Source organism: Danio rerio, chromosome 17 (assembly GCF_049306965.1).
Source record: "Danio rerio strain Tuebingen ecotype United States chromosome 17, GRCz12tu, whole genome shotgun sequence".
Taxonomy (NCBI): Eukaryota; Metazoa; Chordata; class Actinopteri; order Cypriniformes; family Danionidae; genus Danio; species Danio rerio.
In genome coordinates, this window is record NC_133192.1 from 57,695,575 (window position 1) to 57,715,105 (window position 19,531).

Consider the following 19,531-nt stretch of genomic DNA (forward strand, 5'->3'; position numbering starts at 1 on the left):
AATACCCTTTTATTTTACTGTGCTTTATTTTTGACTTGTTTTAAAGAAACCCTTGATTCATTTTGACTTGTTTTTTTTTTTTCACAAACGTTTTTCCTTGTCTCAAAAATGCGTCTTGATTTCATTTAACAATTCTTTTGTTATTTGTACTAGTAAGAAACTTCCCTTTCTTTTTGCTCTATCCAACTCTACTAGATGCCAGTGAATTTTGGAGCTTGTTCAAACACACACAAGGCTTCTGAATTCTACACAAAGACCCTTTAATTGATTCATTAAATTAAATAATAAGCCTGTTAGACTTTAGGTTACTCTAAATGTGTCTTGTTTACCCGTTCTCCATCATCATCAGGTCTCCTCGTACCCCCGCTGAGCTCCTGGCTCTGTTTCGGTACCCGCGGGACCCCTACACAGTGGAGCAGGCCCGAGCTGGAGAGATCTTTGAGCAGACCCTTCTTCTCATTCAGAGGCACGTCAACCAGGGGCTCATGGTGGACACCAACGGGACAGGTATCTGCAGCGCTATGTATTTCTGCCACTATACATGCTAAGATGCTATATTAGTAGTGTAACTATACACATTGGACAATATATGCAAAGTTGCATGGTGTTTGCTTAATTAAAGGTGCCATAGATTAAATAGGTTCAATATGTTACATTTTTCTGTGATATTTACATAATAAGTGCAAAAAATGATCCAGAATCAGTGTTATATGCTCATTTATGCCCCTATAATGAAAAGAGTGTGTTTGACCATATAAGGAAGGGTTATGAATATTAATGAGCTCTGCAGTGATGCTCCGCAGCTTCTGTAGATTCCATGTTAAATTACTATGTTTTCGACATTTAGCTAGGAGTGAATGAAAGAAAATAAAACTAACTTTACTTAAAGCTCCTAAATTGAGTCGTGAATGAAATATCGAATATTGAATAAAAATCGACAAATAGAGGCTGACAGAGTTATATTTTGCAGTTTGAACATATATGAAAACAGAGGCAGGAATTACAATCAACTTCTTTTTAAACAGATCAAGTTTATTGACGTCGTTTCACTCTAGAAAGACCACAGTAAGAGCTGAGTGATATGACACGATGCATAAACGTGCATTAAACACTTATGCTTAGCAGTTTACATGTGTTTGTTGCCTCATTACAAACATACCTGACACATTTCAGCATACACGCATTACATTAACAAAAGATACCATTAAACAGACCTTATGCATCTTCAGGGTGGTGCTAAATAAATTTATAATCTGTATATCCTGCATTTTGCTTCCTGATGCTGCGTTCACACCAGACGCAGATCGCGCGTCAAGTGCGAGTGATTTACATGGTAAGTCAATGCAAACACGCAAATAGACATCCTGCGACGCGATACTTGCGAATGGCGCGAAACGAATGACGCAAAATATGTGAATGGCGCGGTGTGAATGGCGCGATACGCACGAATGGTGTGGCGCAAGTTGAGCGTTTTGCGCGTTTGATGAGCTTAACGCATTTTGTGCGAAACACTTGGGTTTAAAAATCTGAACTTCAGCGGACATTCTCGCCACGTTAACCAATCAGGAGCTTGCTCTTGTGGGGGTGTGATTATGAAGTATCGCCTGTTGTAGCTGTCCCGGGGGAAATCCTCCAGCCGACACGCGACAAAATGTTCATCAAACAGGGCTCGGCCATTTAGCAATGAAGCTAAAGTCACCGGGCAGACAGAAGCCCTGCCCCTCACGCGAATCCGCGTCTGTTCTGAAGTGAATTTGACGCACGAATGAAGCGGGGTTTGACGCGCAAATGAAGCGGGGTTTGACGCGCGAAAGAAGCGTGCAAACTCAAATGTTCATGCGGCTATTTACGCACGATTTATCCGCGCGTTCCACGTCTGTTGTGAACGCAGCATAACAAGCTGTAAAGAGTAGAGACGCATGGCTGCTGGTTTCAAAATAAGAGTTTCACATACATGGTAAGTATAATATAAGCTTAGATAAACGTATAAATAAGGAAAAAGTCTGCATTGTTGTAATCTTACTAGGAAATATTGTGGCCAATCAAACCCAACATGGGGCGTGCATATTAATGATCCAGTGTGCAATGCTTTTACCTGGTTTTTACTCTCACATGATTTACATGTGAATGCAGAAACAATAGTGTTAATGGTATGTTATTTTCATGTACTGAACTCATTACTCAACTATCCGGAGGTACTGAATATCCAGATTTTCCTTCTATGGCATCTTCAAAATGCAGATCTGGTACTAAATGTGTTTGCTTTATTAAATTGTCAGCAGACACTGCGGTGCTTTGTGCTCACTGTTTGTTCTGGTTATGACAACAGCACAGCTTTCATTGCCACACTATGGCAAAATGGCCCCACCTGTTTGGACAAGCTTTGTCCCAATCTGAGCATTTACCCTCTGGACACATTCACTGACATACCAAGAAGAGGTCGACACAACTCCATTAATCCAGACACTATTACCTGAGTTATTTGACCGCTATCCTCATGAAATGTTGTTCACTTTGCTATGAATATACTTTAAAATAATTGATTTAAGTGGGATTAAATCAATATGATTATATGTAGTGGAATTATACACATATATATATATATATATATATATATATATATATATATATATATATATATATATATATATATATATATATATATATATATATATATTTATATATATATAGTTGGAACCAGAAGTTTAAATACACTGTATAAAAAGGCACATAACGATTTAAAATAAGTCCAATGTTAATGTGACCAAACGTTTTCTCTTTTGGGTAAGTTTGGATTATCAAATGCGTTTCTGTTCTGTTTAATAGCAGAATAATAAGAGATATTGTAATATAGAAATTGTTATAACTTTTCTTGTAGGTCAAGTTTACATACAAAAAGATTATTCTGCCTTTGGAGAAGCTCAGATTATGATGTCAAGGTTTTGGAAGTTTCTGATTGGCTAATTAACAACATTTGAGTTAATGTGAGGCGCAACTGTAGAACAGTATTTAAGGGAAGGCTCAAACACACTGCTTTCTTGTGTGACAACATGGGAAAATCAACAAGCCAGAATTAACAAGCCAGAATCAACATATATATATATATATATATATATATATATATATATATATATATATATATATATATATATATATATATATATATATATATATATATATATAAAACAGTATAAAATATAAACACACACACATACTTGTATATATGTATAAATGTAAAGTGCATATAGAAAATCATACCCTGTAAAAATCTATACCTATATACTGGCATTACTCCCTGCTTTTAAAAGACCTTTGAGATAAAGTTGTAGTAAGGCACAGGTTAAAACATTTCAATGGGTGGAAAAGTTATTTGTAATCTGATTAGATTTCAGGCTGTATGACAAATAAAGCCATTATTATCAAAAGAGTATCCTGTAGGCACTGTGTGCATGTTTGGTATTTTACTTGTATAAAGCGCAACAAAATTGTAATAAATATTTATATAGATGAAATCTAATCTGACTGATTTCCTGTTAACTTTTTATTCACAGCCTACCGCTACAATGATTTGGTGTCTCCACGGTTCCTGGATATGATCGCTAATTTGTCAGGCTGCACAGCCCATCGGCGCATTAACAATTGCTCGGATATCTGCTTCCACCAGAAGTATCGTACCCACGACGGCACTTGCAACAACCTGCAGCACCCCATGTGGGGAGCGTCTCTCACTCCCTTTGAGCGCTTGCTAAAGCCCGTCTACGACAATGGCTTCAATCTCCCCCGCGGCACCACTGAACGATGGCACAACGGCTACCCCCTGCCACTTCCTCGCCTGGTCTCAACCACCATGATCGGCACCGAGACCATCACGCCAGACGACCGCTACACTCACATGCTAATGCAGTGGGGACAGTTCTTAGACCATGATCTAGACTCAACCGTTGTGTCCCTAAGCCAGTCCCGTTTCTCCGACGGACAGCTGTGCACCTCAGTGTGCACCAATGACCCCCCTTGTTTTCCCATTATGTTCCCACCCAATGACCCACGGCAGCGGCGCAATGGGGCACGCTGCATGTTCTTTGTGCGCTCCAGTCCCGTTTGTGGCAGCGGAATGACTTCTTTACTCATGAACTCAGTGTACCCGCGTGAGCAAATGAACCAGCTTACTTCCTACATCGATGCATCCAATGTTTACGGCAGCTCGCAGCACGAGGCTGAAGAGATCCGTGATTTAGCCAGCCATAGAGGCATGCTGCGGCAAGGGATTGTTCAACGAACTGGAAAACCACTGCTCCCGTTTGCCACCGGGCCACCAACAGAGTGCATGCGGGATGAAAATGAGAGTCCCATTCCTTGCTTCCTAGCCGGTGACCATCGTGCTAATGAGCAGCTCGGGTTGACGGCAATGCATACGGTGTGGTTGCGTGAACATAACCGCATTGCAAGCGAGCTGCTTCGCCTTAACCCCCATTGGGATGGCGACACCATTTACCATGAGGCGCGGAAGATAGTCGGAGCCCAGATGCAGCATATAACCTACAACCAATGGCTGCCTAAAATACTGGGTGAGGCTGGCATGAGGATAATGGGCGATTATACCGGATACAATCCTAATATAAATGCTGGCATCCTCAACGCTTTCGCTACCGCGGCCTTCCGTTTTGGCCATACGCTCATTAACCCAATTCTGTATCGACTTGATGAAAACTTCCAGCCCATCCAGCAAGGGCACATCTCACTGCACAAGGCTTTCTTCTCCCCCTTCCGTATTGTAAACGAAGGAGGCATCGACCCATTGCTTCGTGGCTTGTTCGGAGTGGCAGGGAAAATGCGAATGTCAACTCAACTGCTAAACACCGAACTAACCGAACGGCTTTTCTCGATGGCACATGCGGTGGCACTTGACCTTGCAGCGATGAATATCCAAAGGGGCCGTGACCACGGTATACCATCCTATAATGACTACCGCGTGTTCTGCAACCTCACGTCCGCACAAACCTTTGAGGATCTGAAGAATGAGATCCAGAACCCCAGTGTGCGGGAGAAGCTTCAAAGGTTAGCATCAAACAGATCTGATGAGATTTTAATGCCATTTGTTCTGGGGGTAATATTCTGATCCTCTCCAGGCTTTATGGCACACCTCTGAATGTGGATTTGTTTCCTGCACTGATGGCCGAAGAGCTGGTGCCTGGCAGCAGACTGGGACCAACTCTAATGTGTTTACTGGCAACACAGTTCAAGCGTCTGAGAGATGGCGACCGGTAAGGCTCTATTCCACACGACACCTTTTGTTGTTCCTCTACAGCAGGGGTCACCAATCCTGGTCCTGGAGGTCCGGTGCCCTGCAGGGTTTAGCTCCAACTTGCCTCAACACACCCACCTGGATATTTCAAGAATACCTAGTAAGACCTTGATTAGCTTGTTCAGGTGTGTTTGATTATTGTTGGAGCTAAAATCTGCAGGACACCGGACCTCCAGGAACAAGTTTGGTGACGACTGCTCTACAGTTGTAAGGGAATTTTTAAAGGGATGGTTCACCCAAAAACTTACTCAACTCACACTCAAGTGGTTCCAAACATTTAGGAGTGATGATGATCATAAAAGAAGATATTTTGATGAACTGAAAGCCGGTAAACATTGGCTTCCATAGTAGTAAAAACAAATATAGAAGTCAATTGTTACAGGTTTCCAGCTGTCTTCAAAATATCTTCATTTGTGCTTGTCAGACTTTAATGTCATCGCGTGAAGTTTACAAACGAATTCCAAGAGGAGCACATGATATGATTCATCGCAGCTGGTGTCTCATCTGTAATCATTAGTAAGCCAATCGGATCATTCCAAATTTACTATAAAAAGCCTGACTAGCATTACTCCCTCATCCTTATTTTTTGAAGAATCCCCCCTTCCACCCCATCTCCACCTTTCCTCCTTTACCAGGGGGAGCTCTCAAGAACAACCTGATCTCGTACCCCCTCACATGCTCATTGACTAGATGGAAGCCGTGGGCTCAACTATGTCCGAGCTCAGGGTTCCCTCCCAAGACAGCAATATCTAAAGACTGATTTATACTTCTGCGTCAAGCGCATGTGTATGCTACGGCGCAGCCTACGCATTGATGCATAGCCCAGTGCCATGGTCTTCGGCGTCGCTGATGTGCACCTCTCAAAAGTTTAAGACACTTGTACATTAAGGAAGCGTTCAGAAAAAATAAAACACCAGGGAAGAAACTCGACACAGAGGAACATTTACACCTCACTGCCAACTAGTGTTTCGGAAGGGTTATTGCAGATCAACAGAAACAGCAGCAGAAGTATAAATGCACAGCTATGCGTGTTGCATGCGCTGTGGGTCACGGCAGAAGATTAAACCAGGCTTAAGTGTGAACTCTTGAAACAAATTTAAATATTAGTAAAAAAACAAAGTTAAAGTCCTGACCCGAATCCAATTGAGATTCATTTTTGGGTCAAAGAGGTAGTTTACCCAAAACTAAACATTTTAACCACCCCTGATGTGGCTCCCTGCAGCCTAGGCAAAATGAAATGTAGGGTATATATTGCACACAATTTTCTTTATTATATTTTTTCAATATCAGAAATGCAAAATAAATTATATCTATTTTAATGTGTTTTTTAATTATATTGCAGGTTTTGGTATGAGAACCCGGGCTCCTTCAGTCCTGCACAGTTGACCCAACTGAAGCAGACGTCTCTATCCCGGGTGCTGTGTGATAATGGTGACAACATCACCCGCATTCAATCAGATGCCTTCAGTGTGGCCGACCTCCCTCACGGTTATGGAAGCTGTGCCGATTTACCAAAGATTGACCTCCGCATGTGGCAGGACTGCTGTGAAGGTACAAAACTACACTGTGGCATGATTTTCTGAAAGAAATGAAATCGATTAAGGGGCGAACAGTTTTTCACACCACTGTATTTGAAAAGTACAAGGTTTACTTATGGTGTGTTTTTCAGTATGGAAAAACAAGTGAATGGTCCACAATGTGTTTTGTGCTGAAACTTTACAGGCACGCCTCAAATTATATTACATCTTGTAAAAACACTAACACACGGCATTCATCTGTGTTGTGTTTCCTCCTTCAAATAAAATCTCTTGCACATGCAGATTGCCGCACTAAAGGTCAGTTCAACGCTCTATCGTTTCACTTCAGAGGTCGGAGGTCAGCAGAGCACAGCTATGCAGAAGAGAAAAAACCTGCCAACAACCTCACAGAAAACAGCAGGTGAACTAATGCTCCCTATTACAGTCAATCTGCCTATCTGCCTTACAGTTTACTAACATTAGTTAACTAAATGAATTAACACTAAAAGATTACTTATAGTAAATTGTGGGTACATTTCAGGCATTTTTCATTCATTTTCCTTAAACTGGAATCATAACAAATTTACAATAAACTGAGTCCATTGTTGCAAAATAATGCTAAAAGAGTTGACGACAACAGAGTTGAGTTGACAAGTTGACAGTAACAGAGCAACAGAGTTGGCATTAACAGAGTTGAGTTGATGGTAGCAGAGCAACAAAGCTAATGGTAGCAGAGTTTGCAGTAGCAGAGTTTAGTTGACAGTAGCAGAGTTGACGGTAGCAGAGTTGAGTTGATGGTAACAGTTGACGGTAACAGAGCAACAGAGTTGACAATAGCAGATTGAGTTGACAGTAACAGTTGATGGTAGCAGAGTTGAGTTGAGCAACTGTTGATATTAGCAGAGTTGACGATTGCAGAGTTGACGATAGCAGAGTTGAGTTGGCGTAGCAGTGTTGACGGTGATAGAGTTGAGTTAACGATAACAGAGTTAAGTTGACTGTAACAGGGTTGATTTGACAGTAGCAGAGTTGATGGTAACAGAGTAACAGAGTTGAGCTGACAGTAGCAGGGTTATGTTGACGGTAGCAGAGTTGATTTGACGGTAACGGAGTTGAGTTAACGATAACAGAGTTGAGTTGACGGTAGCAGAGTTGATTTGACGTAACAGAGTTGAGTTAACGATAACAGAGTTGAGTTGACGGTAACAGAGTTGATTTGACGGTAACAAAGTTTATGGTAACAGAGTAACAGAGTTGAGTTGATGGTAATAGTGTTGAGTTGATGGTAACAGAGTTGAGTTGACAGTAGCAGAGTTGATTTGACGGTTGATTTGACAGCAGCAGAGTTGACTGTAACAGAGTAACTGAGTTGAGTTGACGGTAACTGAGTTGAGTTGACGGTAAAAGAGTTGAGTTAACGGTAACAGGGTTTAGTTGACGTTTACAGAGTTGAGTTGACAGAAACAGTTGAGTTGACGGTAACAGAGTAACAGAGTTGAGTTGACAGCAGCAGAGTTGATTTGACGGTAACAGAGTTGAGTTAACGATAACAGAGTTGAGTTGACGGTAACAGAGTTGAGTTGACGGTCACAGAGTTGAGTTGACAGTAGCAGAGTTGAGTTGACGGTAACAGAGTTGAGTTAACGATAACAGAGTTGAGTTGACGGTAACAGAGTTGAGTTGACGGTAGCAGAGTTGAGTTGACGGTAACAGAGTTGATTTGACGGTAACAGAGTTTATGGTAACAGAGTAACTGAGTTGAGTTGACAGTAACTGAGTTGAGTTGACGGTAAAAGAGTTGAGTTAACGGTAACAGGGTTTAGTTGACGTTTACAGAGTTGAGTTGACAGAAACAGTTGAGTTGACGGTAACAGAGTAACAGAGTTAAGTTGACAGCAGCAGAGTTGATTTGACGGTAACAGAGTTGAGTTAACGATAACAGAGTTGAGTTGACGGTAACAGAGTTGAGTTGACGGTAGCAGAGTTGAGTTGACGGTAACAGAGTTGAGTTAACGATAACAGAGTTGAGTTGACGGTAACAGAGTTGAGTTGACGGTAGCAGAGTTGAGTTGACGGTAACAGAGTTGATTTGACGGTAACAGAGTTTATGGTAACAGAGTAACAGAGTTGAGTTGATGGTAATAGTGTTGAGTTGATGGTAACAGAGTTGAGTTGACAGTAGCAGAGTTGATTTGACGGTTGATTTGACGGCAGCAGAGTTGACTGTAACAGAGTAACTGAGTTGAGTTGACGGTAACTGAGTTGAGTTGACGGTAAAAGAGTTGAGTTAATGGTAACAGGGTTTAGTTGACGTTTACAGAGTTGAGTTGACAGAAACAGTTGAGTTGACGGTAACAGAGTAACAGAGTTGAGTTGACAGCAGCAGAGTTGATTTGACGGTAACAGAGTTGAGTTAACGATAACAGAGTTGAGTTGACGGTAACAGAGTTGAGTTGACGGTAACAGAGTTGAGTTGACGGTCACAGAGTTGAGTTGACAGTAGCAGAGTTGAGTTGACGGTAACAGAGTTGAGTTAACGATAACAGAGTTGAGTTGACGGTAACAGAGTTGAGTTGACGGTAGCAGAGTTGAGTTGACGGTAACAGAGTTGATTTGACGGTAACAGAGTTTATGGTAACAGAGTAACTGAGTTGAGTTGACAGTAACTGAGTTGAGTTGACGGTAAAAGAGTTGAGTTAACGGTAACAGGGTTTAGTTGACGTTTACAGAGTTGAGTTGACAGAAACAGTTGAGTTGACGGTAACAGAGTAACAGAGTTGAGTTGACAGCAGCAGAGTTGATTTGACGGTAACAGAGTTGAGTTAACGATAACAGAGTTGAGTTGAAAGTAGCAGAGTTGAGTTGACGGTAGCAGAGTTGATTTGACGGTAACAGAGTTGAGTTAACTATAACAGAGTTGAGTTGACGGTAGCAGAGTTGAGTTGACGGTCACAGAGTTGATTTGACGGTAACAGAGTTGAGTTAACTATAACAGAGTTGAGTTGACGGTAGCAGAGTTGAGTTGACGGTAGCAGAGTTGAGTTGACGGTAACAGTGTTGATGGTAATAGAGTAACAGAATTGAGTTTATGGTAGCAGAGTTGATTTGACGATAACAGAGTTGGGCTAACGGTAACAGAGTTGAGTTGACAGTAACAGGGTTGAGTTGACAGTAGCAGAGTAACAGAGTTGAGCTGATGGTAACAGAGCTGATAGTAACAGCATTAACTGTAACAGAGTTGAGTTGACTGTAACAGAGTAGCAAAGTGGATAGTTGCAGAGTTGACAGTAAACAGAGTTGAGTTGACACTAGCTGAGTTGAGTTGATGTTAAATAGTTGATGAAATGCATTGCAGTTCTTTTTGTTTTTCAGCACTTTGGAAGATGCTGCAGTAAACATAACTGTGTCGCCAAAGTCAAGTACTGAACCCTCCGCTAAGGATTTCCAGGACTTTGTAACAGACATGCAGAAAACCATCACAAGTTTACGAAAACAGGTCAGGACACACAAATCACCTGCTATACTGATAATACTGTTCAATATAAATGTCACTGAGCACTTCATTTAAACTGAACTGAAACAGCGTAAACAAATATTTACAAAAAGTCTTCAATTGCAAAAGGATTAGAATAGTACACTTTACAATAAGCTGTCATTAGTAAACAGTATTAATTACAGTAAAATAACCAGTGAGAAATAACCACTATTTGGCCAAATACCCATTAACCAAATAATCCATATTTTTTTATATTATTTTATTATTATTTATAATTATTTTATAATTGATGAGTAGGCCGTAAAAATCGATTAGTGACAGCAGTGTCATTTTAGTTTGTTTGCTTTGCTGAGAGTGTTCTCGCTTGGGCTCAATCTATGGTCTAGTGCAGCTTTATTACAGCTTTATTCCTTCACTGTGGTCTCATTTGTTAAGCAAGTTGGTGCTTGCAGAACTGCCTTGTTGTGCAGAGAGACACCGGCCTGACCTGCAGATGCACGTGTGTTGCCCAAGGCTTCGAGGGCACAGCAGGTTTCCTCAAAATATCCCTGCTTGTGCATGTAGAGCCTAGGATAATATCCTTGGTCTTGATCTGTAGATGTTGGTACCCGATTACATACTCTAAGCCAGTTCTCCTCCACCCTACCACACAGTAATCCACCTACTTATCCTCATACTGGCGAATGAGTTGGGGTATAATCTGACAGGGATGCTTTTTTCGTGACCATCACCAAGTAAACTTTGTAAATGCGGGACCATTATTAAGTTTGTGTGGGACAATGTGGGACATTACCAACACTAAAACATAACCTGAAACTGCGTCTAACTTAATAAAAATATGCCTCATTAGATTGTTTATGTCCTTTATATCCTTCCAGAAAACACGATTACAACACATTTCAGTATAATGCCTTTAGTTTACATGTCATATCAGTTCACACAATCGCCCGCTCCACATTTTAGACCTCCGACTGTCAAATAAGTGAAGCAGACAACACCATAATTGAATAAAAGGCAAGAACGCATGTATGTTTACTTTAATACAACAATTAAACCAAAATAACTGATGCAAACATGGGATATTTTCACAATATTTGAAGTGCTGGATAAAATACTGTGCTTTACAATGAAAAATGGAGTTGGTTGTCAACCTACCAGCTTTCGAATATTTATTCTATTTATTTATTCGATTTTTGAGATCGATAAATGGCTTTTCGAGTAAACTTGATGTTTTTCTCTGTGGGAATGCTCAGATTAAAAGACTTGAAGGGCGCGTGAGCAGGACAGACTGTGCAGATGAGGACGGGAGAGAGCGGGCAGATGGAGAAAGCTGGAGGAAAAACCCCTGCACCATGTGTCAGTGTAAAGTAAGTCCATCACTGCTTACAAAAAATAGCTCAAACGCTTGATGCAAATGCCAAATGTGCATACATTTTTTTTTAAATACACATAAAAAACCACAGTTGTCATACGTTTACATACCCTGACCATTTTCAGAAAATACCTTGGAATGTTGCGACTGACCAATCAGAATTGAGTATTCCAGATAATAATCTGTGATAATGACCACCTATATGTTACTTGTCTCAGTGTTTGTGTATCTCTTATCTGTTTTAGGCAGCGCAGGTGACGTGTTTTGTGGAGAAGTGTGCGCCGGCCGTGTGTGAGACGTCTGTGACGCCCAGTGGCTCGTGTTGCCCCGTCTGCCTCAACCAACCCACAGCAGCATGAGCAAAACCCTCAGGACACCAAACCCCACACACCTGCGTTTCTTACACACTTCTGTTTCAGGGTTTTCTGTTGTTTGTCATGTATTGATATTTCCGTTCGCATATCCTCAGACGCCTGCGGCAAAGAACCAAAAACACACTGTCTTCAAAAGTGATGACTGCGGGACCCTGTTTTTTCATCCTCAGGCCTGATACCCAGGAGATAATTACCCAAGTGTTCATTTACAAGACCAGCGATGAGGGGCGACTGCGGTCCTGAGGGACGTTTTCCTGCAACACACAGCGCAAAAACCCAACCAAAGTCTTCAGCGATACTTGAAACCTTCAGGCAGGTGCATTTAAAAAAAGGATTGAAGATTTAGTTTGCATGTAAACTTCCATCCATTTGGGTTACCTTGCTTTGGTTTTAGTTCATGGATTTAGAGACGAACTTAGCCACTTATGTTTTTTACCTCAATGAATGGCTATGCAGACTTGCATTTAATTTTCATTCAGTCAAAAACACAAAGCCAACAGAAATGAAACCAGTTGAATGGAGCAAACACTAACCTACATATTAATCATTCACAATCTATGTTGGGATGCTGTTTTAGTTCTAGAAAACCATTTGTATTATTTTTAGCTGAATCGCTTAATTTGCCAAACAGTCAAAAGTGCAAAGCAGACATGCTGATGGAGTATGCACTAACCTGCACATTATTCAGACACTAGATGGGAACAAACAGTCAAAAACACAAAGCTGACAGAGACTAAAACAGCGGATGGAGTATGCACTAACCTGCACATTATTCAGACACTAGATGGCGCCAAACAATCAAAAGCAAAAAGCTGATAGAAACAGCTGATGGAGTATACACTAACCCGTGCATTATTTGGACGCAAGATGGCGCCAAACAGTCATAAACAAAGCTGACAGAAACGAAAACAGCTGATGGAGTATACACTAACCTGCGCATTATTCAGACACAAGATGGCGCCAAACAGTCAAAAACACAAAGCTGACAGAAACAGCTGATGGAGTATACACTAACCTGCACCTTATTCAGACACTAGATGATGCCAAACAATCAAAAGCACAAAGCTGACAGAAACAGCTGATGGAGTATACACTAACCTGCACATTATTCAGACACTAGATGGTGCCAAACAGTCAAAAACACAAACCTGACAGAAACAGCTGATGGAGTATACACTAACCTGCACATTATTCAGACACTAGATGGCGCCAAACAATCAAAAGCAAAAAGCTGACAGAAACAGCTGATGGAGTATACACTAACCCGTGCATTATTTGGACGCAAGATGGCGCCAAACAGTCATAAACAAAGCTGACAGAAACGAAAACAGCTGATGGAGTATGCACTAACCTGCGCATTATTCAGACACAAGATGGCGCCAAACAGTCAAAAACACAAAGCTGACAGAAACAGCTGATGGAGTATACACTAACCTGCACATTATTCAGACACTAGATGGCGCCAAACAGTCAAAAACACAAAGCTGACAGAAACAGCTGATGGAGTATACACTAACCCGCGCATTATTTGGACGCAAGATGGCGCCAAGCAGTCATAAACAAAGCTGACAGAAACGAAAACAGCTGATGGAGTATGCACTAACCTGCGCATTATTCAGACACAAGATGGCGCCAAACAGTCAAAAACACAAAGCTGACAGAAACAGCTGATGGAGTATACACTAACCTGCACATTATTCAGACACTAGATGGCGCCAAACAATCAAAAGCACAAAGCTGACAGAAACAGCTGATGGAGTATACACTAACCTGCACATTATTTAGACACTAGATGGCGCCAAACAATCAAAAGCACAAAGCTGACAGAAACAGCTGATGGAGTATACACTAACCTGCACATTATTCAGACACTAGATGGCGCCAAACAATCAAAAGCACAAAGCTGACAGAAACAGCTGATGGAGTATACACTAACCTGCACATTATTCAGACACTAGATGGCGCCAAACAGTCAAAAACACAAAGCTGACAGAAACAGCTGATGGAGTATACACTAACCCGCGCATTATTTGGACGCAAGATGGCGCCAAGCAGTCATAAACAAAGCTGACAGAAACGAAAACAGCTGATGGAGTATGCACTAACCTGCGCATTATTCAGACACAAGATGGCGCCAAACAGTCAAAAACACAAAGCTGACAGAAACAGCTGATGGAGTATACACTAACCTGCACATTATTCAGACACTAGATGGCGCCAAACAATCAAAAGCACAAAGCTGACAGAAACAGCTGATGGAGTATACACTAACCTGCACATTATTTAGACACTAGATGGCGCCAAACAATCAAAAGCACAAAGCTGACAGAAACGAAAACAGCTGATGGAGTATACACTAACCTGCACCTAATTCAGACACAAGATGGCGCCAAACAGTCATAAACAAAGCTGACAGAAACGAAAACAGCTGATGGAGTATACACTAACCTGCACCTTATTCAGACACAAGATGGCGCCACACAGTCAAAAACACAAACCTGACAGAAACAGCTGATGGAGTATACACTAACCTGCACATTATTCAGACACTAGATGGCGCCAAACAATCAAAAGCACAAAGCTGACAGAAACAGCTGATGGAGTATACACTAACCCGTGAATTATTTGGACGCAAGATGGCGCCGAACAGTCATAAACAAAGCTGACAGAAACAGCTGATGGAGTATACACTAACCCGTGAATTATTTGGACGCAAGATGGCGCCGAACAGTCATAAACAAAGCTGACAGAAATGAAAACAGCTGATGGAGTATACACTAACCTGCACCTTATTCAGACACAAGATGGCGCCACACAGTCAAAAACACAAAACTGACAGAAACAGCTGATGGAGTATACACTAACCTGTGCATTATTCAGACACTAGATGGCTCCAAACAATCCCAAACACAAACCTGACAGAAACAGCTGATGGAGTATACGCTAACCTGCGCATTATTCTGACACAAGATAGTGCCAAACAGTCCCAAACACAAAGCTGACAGAGATTAAAACAGCTGATGAAGTATACACTAACCTGTGCATTATTCAGACACAAGATGGCGACAAACAGTCCCAAACACAAAGCTGACAGAAACAGTTGGAGTATACACTAACCTGTGCATTATTCAGACACAAGATGGCGTCAAACATCACAGACTGAGATAAGCGGTGTAATCCAAATGGATGAAAATGCTACATGCAACTCAAGTAACTCCTAAATTTAGCCGTAGCTATGATTTGAAGTGTGTGTGTGTGTTTGTGTTCGTAATGCAGTTGAATTCAGCAGGACATCTCAGCAGGACCAGAGCGTCTCATTTTCTGCTGGTTTTGGTGGAAGAAGCATTCTCAGGTTTGGAGATGCTAAAGAACTGGTGCTATCAATTATTATTTTCATTATTTTTGTTTTTAACCCGGGTGTTATTTCGTGCATTTGAATCGTTCTGCGATAAGCAATACAGTATATACACTCATTATGTGCTTTTAAAAACCACATCTGAGCGAAATCCTGTCGTCGCGTATAGTATATCGTTACTCCCGTGCTTTTGCTTTGTGTATGGTGCGTAGGATCAGCAATAGTTTCCGCTTTATCTTCTCTTCCTCTCATGTGGAGAAAAATGTGAATTAAACAATCTGTGCGATGATGATGGGGGGGGGGACTCTACTGATCAGCGAATGTTTGTTTCCCTCTGGCGACTGCGGGTTTTCTGAGAGCTGGTGTTCTCTGCTTCATCTCCACAGAAAGCTGTAATGATGTCTTTGGTTTGGGGTGAAGCGTTTGGGAAGACGTCTCTTTTTAAGGCGTTATCGTATTTCTCTGTTCTACCAGCACAGTATTGATCACGAATGAAGGTCCTGATGTTTCCTTTTGTTTGGAAACAACATAAACGCTCGAGCCTCGTCACTCCTTCACTTCCGACACTCACCCAGTGTTAACTTTGGGGATACTTGGAAATGTTTTTTAATCTGGTTTCATTAATGAACCTTTTTTTGAGGAGTCACTAGAGAATACTGTATCATTTAAGAGTTAATAAGAGTTAATCGGACCACATGTTTCTTCATTGTTTTATGTTCTACTTTTTCTACACAGTATTTGTCACATTTGACTTTCAGTTTTTCAGGATTCACTAATTTAATATTCTGTCAAACCAGAGAAAATCATGATGTTAGGCCTATCAAGACTGCATTTATCCATGCAAAAACATTGTGATATGCATTTGTAGTCGAATAGATTCTAAGAGGCTAGTTCTGCTCTTCAGAAATCATTGTGAAATGCTGATTTAGTTTAGTGCTATTGAAAGGATAGTTCACACAAAACTGAAAATTCTGTCATCATTTACTCTTAACTTGCTTCTTTCTTTTGTTGAACAGTAAAGGAGATATTTTGAAGAATGCTGGAAACTTGTAATTATTGACTTCTATTGTATTTGTTTTTCCTGACATGGAAGTCAACGATTAGGGCTTTTTTGAAAGGCCTTCCTTTGTGTTTAACAGAAGAAAGAAAAGTTTTTAACCACTTGAAGGTGTGTAAATGTTTAGGTGAATTATCCCAGCAGGTATAGGACATCAACATGACGTCAGATTAATGTTGTACCCCAATGTCATTGCTTTTTGTTTGGAAATGAAAATCGGGTTGACATGGGAACCCAACTTCAGGTCAACGTCAGTGTTAAACCGAAAATCAACCAAATATCAACATCTGATAAAATTATAGCTTGATGTTTTGTGAACGTTATCACTATGACGTCTATCAGACGATTGGTTGCCATACCTGACAGATGAATGTCAGCATTTGACATCAATATGACGTTGGTTTAAGATGTTGGCTGAATGTTGAATACGTTTGACATTACTTTCCAACCTAAAAATATCAACGCCATTATTGGACGTCAAAATAACATTGTCCATAGATGGCTAGACATTGAATTTTGGTCACCAGATGTCACCACCTGAATCTAACCTAATATTACCATCTTATGAGGTTGTGTGCCTGCTGGGATTCCTTTAAATATTATTAATTGTTTTAAGTGAAGTTTCATAAACTAATTTCGAGAGGAGCACGTGATATGATTGAGCACAGCTGGCCACTCATTTGTAATCAGTAATAATCCAATCCGAGTGATCCTAGCCTACTATAAATGGATCACTTTCTAACCTTTTTCCCTATCTTCATTTCGGAAGAATCCCCCCTTCCACCCCATCTCCTTCTTTTTCCCCCCTTTCAAAAGGGGGAACTATCGAGACCTTCCTGATCTCGGATCCTCTGATATGCTTATTGACCGGGCGGGAGCCCTGGGCTCAAATATCTCCGAGCTCAGGGTTCTCTCCCGGGACAGCATGCCAAACCTGCTATAATGCTAAGCATATCTAAATGTGAACTCTTGAATTATATTTTCAGAATTAGAAACTCCAATAAACAGGATTCTAATATTTTCTAACATGATCAATAATTGTCTTTATTGTCACTTTTAATGTTAAGGTATCCTTACTGACTTACAGTTTGCCTAACCCAGATTTCTGAATGGCTGTTTAGCAAAATTTTTCAGACACTACTACTACCATTACTACTACTACTACTAATAACAATAATGAGTTTCACCCGTTCATCGAATAATAAGAAGGATTTCTGAAGGATCATCTGACACAGAAACCTGAAGTAATGATGCTGAAAATTCAGCTTTAATCACTTAAAAAAGGACATTTTACAATATCAATAGTGAATAAGCAGAATAGAGCATTTTCAATTGGTAATCTTTTTTATAGTACTATCGACTGTGTTTTTGTCAAATAAATCCAGTCTTGGTAATCAAATTACATTATATAAACACACACACACACACACACATTTGTACAACAGTTCTTCCACTTTAGTTTTGATTTGAACTCATTCTCACTGAGATTAAAGCCATATCTATCTGAAAACATTCCAGTGTCCTGAGCAAACCTCACATGATCACTGTTTACTGTAGCATCACAGCTGTCAGTGTTTTGGTAACTTTACAATGTTTTACCTGCATGCAACTCTTCTTTTTATCTGTGTTTTATGAGTTTTCTTTAATGGCCAACCAGGCTCTTCCCCCAAACCAAACTGTGCCCACCTGCCATGGAAATGCACTGCCCTGCAAGACTGAACGTGCTCAAACGAAGTGGTCAAAATGATTCCTATATTTTGTAATGTATTTTTTTTTTTTGCCAAAGACTGTTTGCACTGCAACATATGCCTTCAACATTAAAATGGCCACATATGTTTTATTTCCAAAAGTTTGTTGTTGCATTTATTTACGATACCTTGTGTTGTTTTATTGAAATATTTTATTTTTCAAACATGATTTATAGTAAAACCGTAAGTCTGATAATTCTGAAAAGATATAGCTGCAAACTCCAATGCTGGACACAGCTTTCGGCCAAATTTGGGGCTTGTAGCGTTAAAGCTCTAGGAGGAGATAGAGTTTAAAAGACGGAATAATGAAAATAGTATGTTAAAAAATAGTATACCGTGTAGGTATAGTTCGTCAGTGCTAATCAAACACTGAACTGGTGATCAGCAAAAGTGCTCTTATTATGTCCTGATACAGAAAACCCTGATATTCAAACTTATATTTAAACTTTAATAGCTCATGAAAGAATGAAGTTACATTAAAACCGAGCAAACCATTGTTTTTCATGTGAAATTCCCAGTAAGTTTGATGTGTCACATGACCCTCTTACTATAGAAAAAAACAAAAGTTGGATCCAAGATGGCCGACTTCAAAATGGCCACCATGGTCACCACCCATCTTGAAAAGTTTGCTCCCTCACATATACTAATGTGCCACAAACAGGACGTTAATATCACCAACCATTCCCATTTTATTAAGGTGTGTCGATATAAATGGCCCACCCTGTTCTGCTTTCATGTGATGCATAAATCTCAATTTCCAAACTTGACAATTTTGGTTTTGTGGTCCATGGTCATAAATTTGATCAAATTGGTATTTTGTTAAACTTGAAATTTGCTAATAACTTGGTTAAAGTTAATTCTTTCTAATGGAATCATTCAGCTTTATGACAAAATGTAATGCTTTTCTGCACAAACATTGGTAAAAAAAAAAAAACCTGATTCATCAGATTGACGTTTTATCCCAACTTTGTGGGGTGTTGCATTTTGTTTGAGAATTAAAATCGGATTGACGTCAGAACTTAACATCAGGCAGACGTTTCATGTTGGTTACTTTCCAACGCAACCTAAAAACAACAAAAAATCAACGTCTAATGATGTTACAGCTTGACGTTGTGTGACCATTAACATTATGACGTCTATCAGATGTTGGATTTTTGTTGCCATACACTGTAAAAGTAATACCCTATAACTACTCAATAAAATTGAGGTAACTGATTACAAGCAATATTATTATTTAATTCAACAAATGTGGATTGAGTAACCATTAATTAAATTGGCGTATGTAAAATTTGTCATTTTAAATAAGTAAC

The 19,531-nt window shown here is 40.2% G+C and overlaps 1 protein-coding gene across 3 annotated transcripts in view; it reads left to right on the forward strand.

The window, feature by feature from the left end:
* pxdn (peroxidasin) overlaps positions 1-18,322 on the forward strand; it is a 98,127-nt gene extending 79,805 nt beyond the window's left edge. The window contains exons 16-25 of one of the 3 annotated variants that reach the window (XM_073927640.1): positions 350-507; positions 3,552-5,055; positions 5,127-5,261; positions 6,645-6,853; positions 7,123-7,240; positions 10,192-10,315; positions 11,569-11,682; positions 11,933-13,055; positions 14,225-14,951; positions 15,036-18,322. In XM_073927640.1, the coding sequence (XP_073783741.1) occupies positions 350-507; positions 3,552-5,055; positions 5,127-5,261; positions 6,645-6,853; positions 7,123-7,240; positions 10,192-10,315; positions 11,569-11,682; positions 11,933-12,046 (2,476 nt within the window). In that variant the 3' untranslated portion in view covers positions 12,047-13,055; positions 14,225-14,951; positions 15,036-18,322. The remainder of the gene's footprint in view (positions 1-349; positions 508-3,551; positions 5,056-5,126; positions 5,262-6,644; positions 6,854-7,122; positions 7,241-10,191; positions 10,316-11,568; positions 11,683-11,932; positions 13,056-14,224; positions 14,952-15,035) is intronic. The other 2 variants (XM_073927643.1, XM_073927642.1) reach the window with 2 other exon arrangements.
* The last annotated feature ends 1,209 nt before the right edge of the window (positions 18,323-19,531 follow it).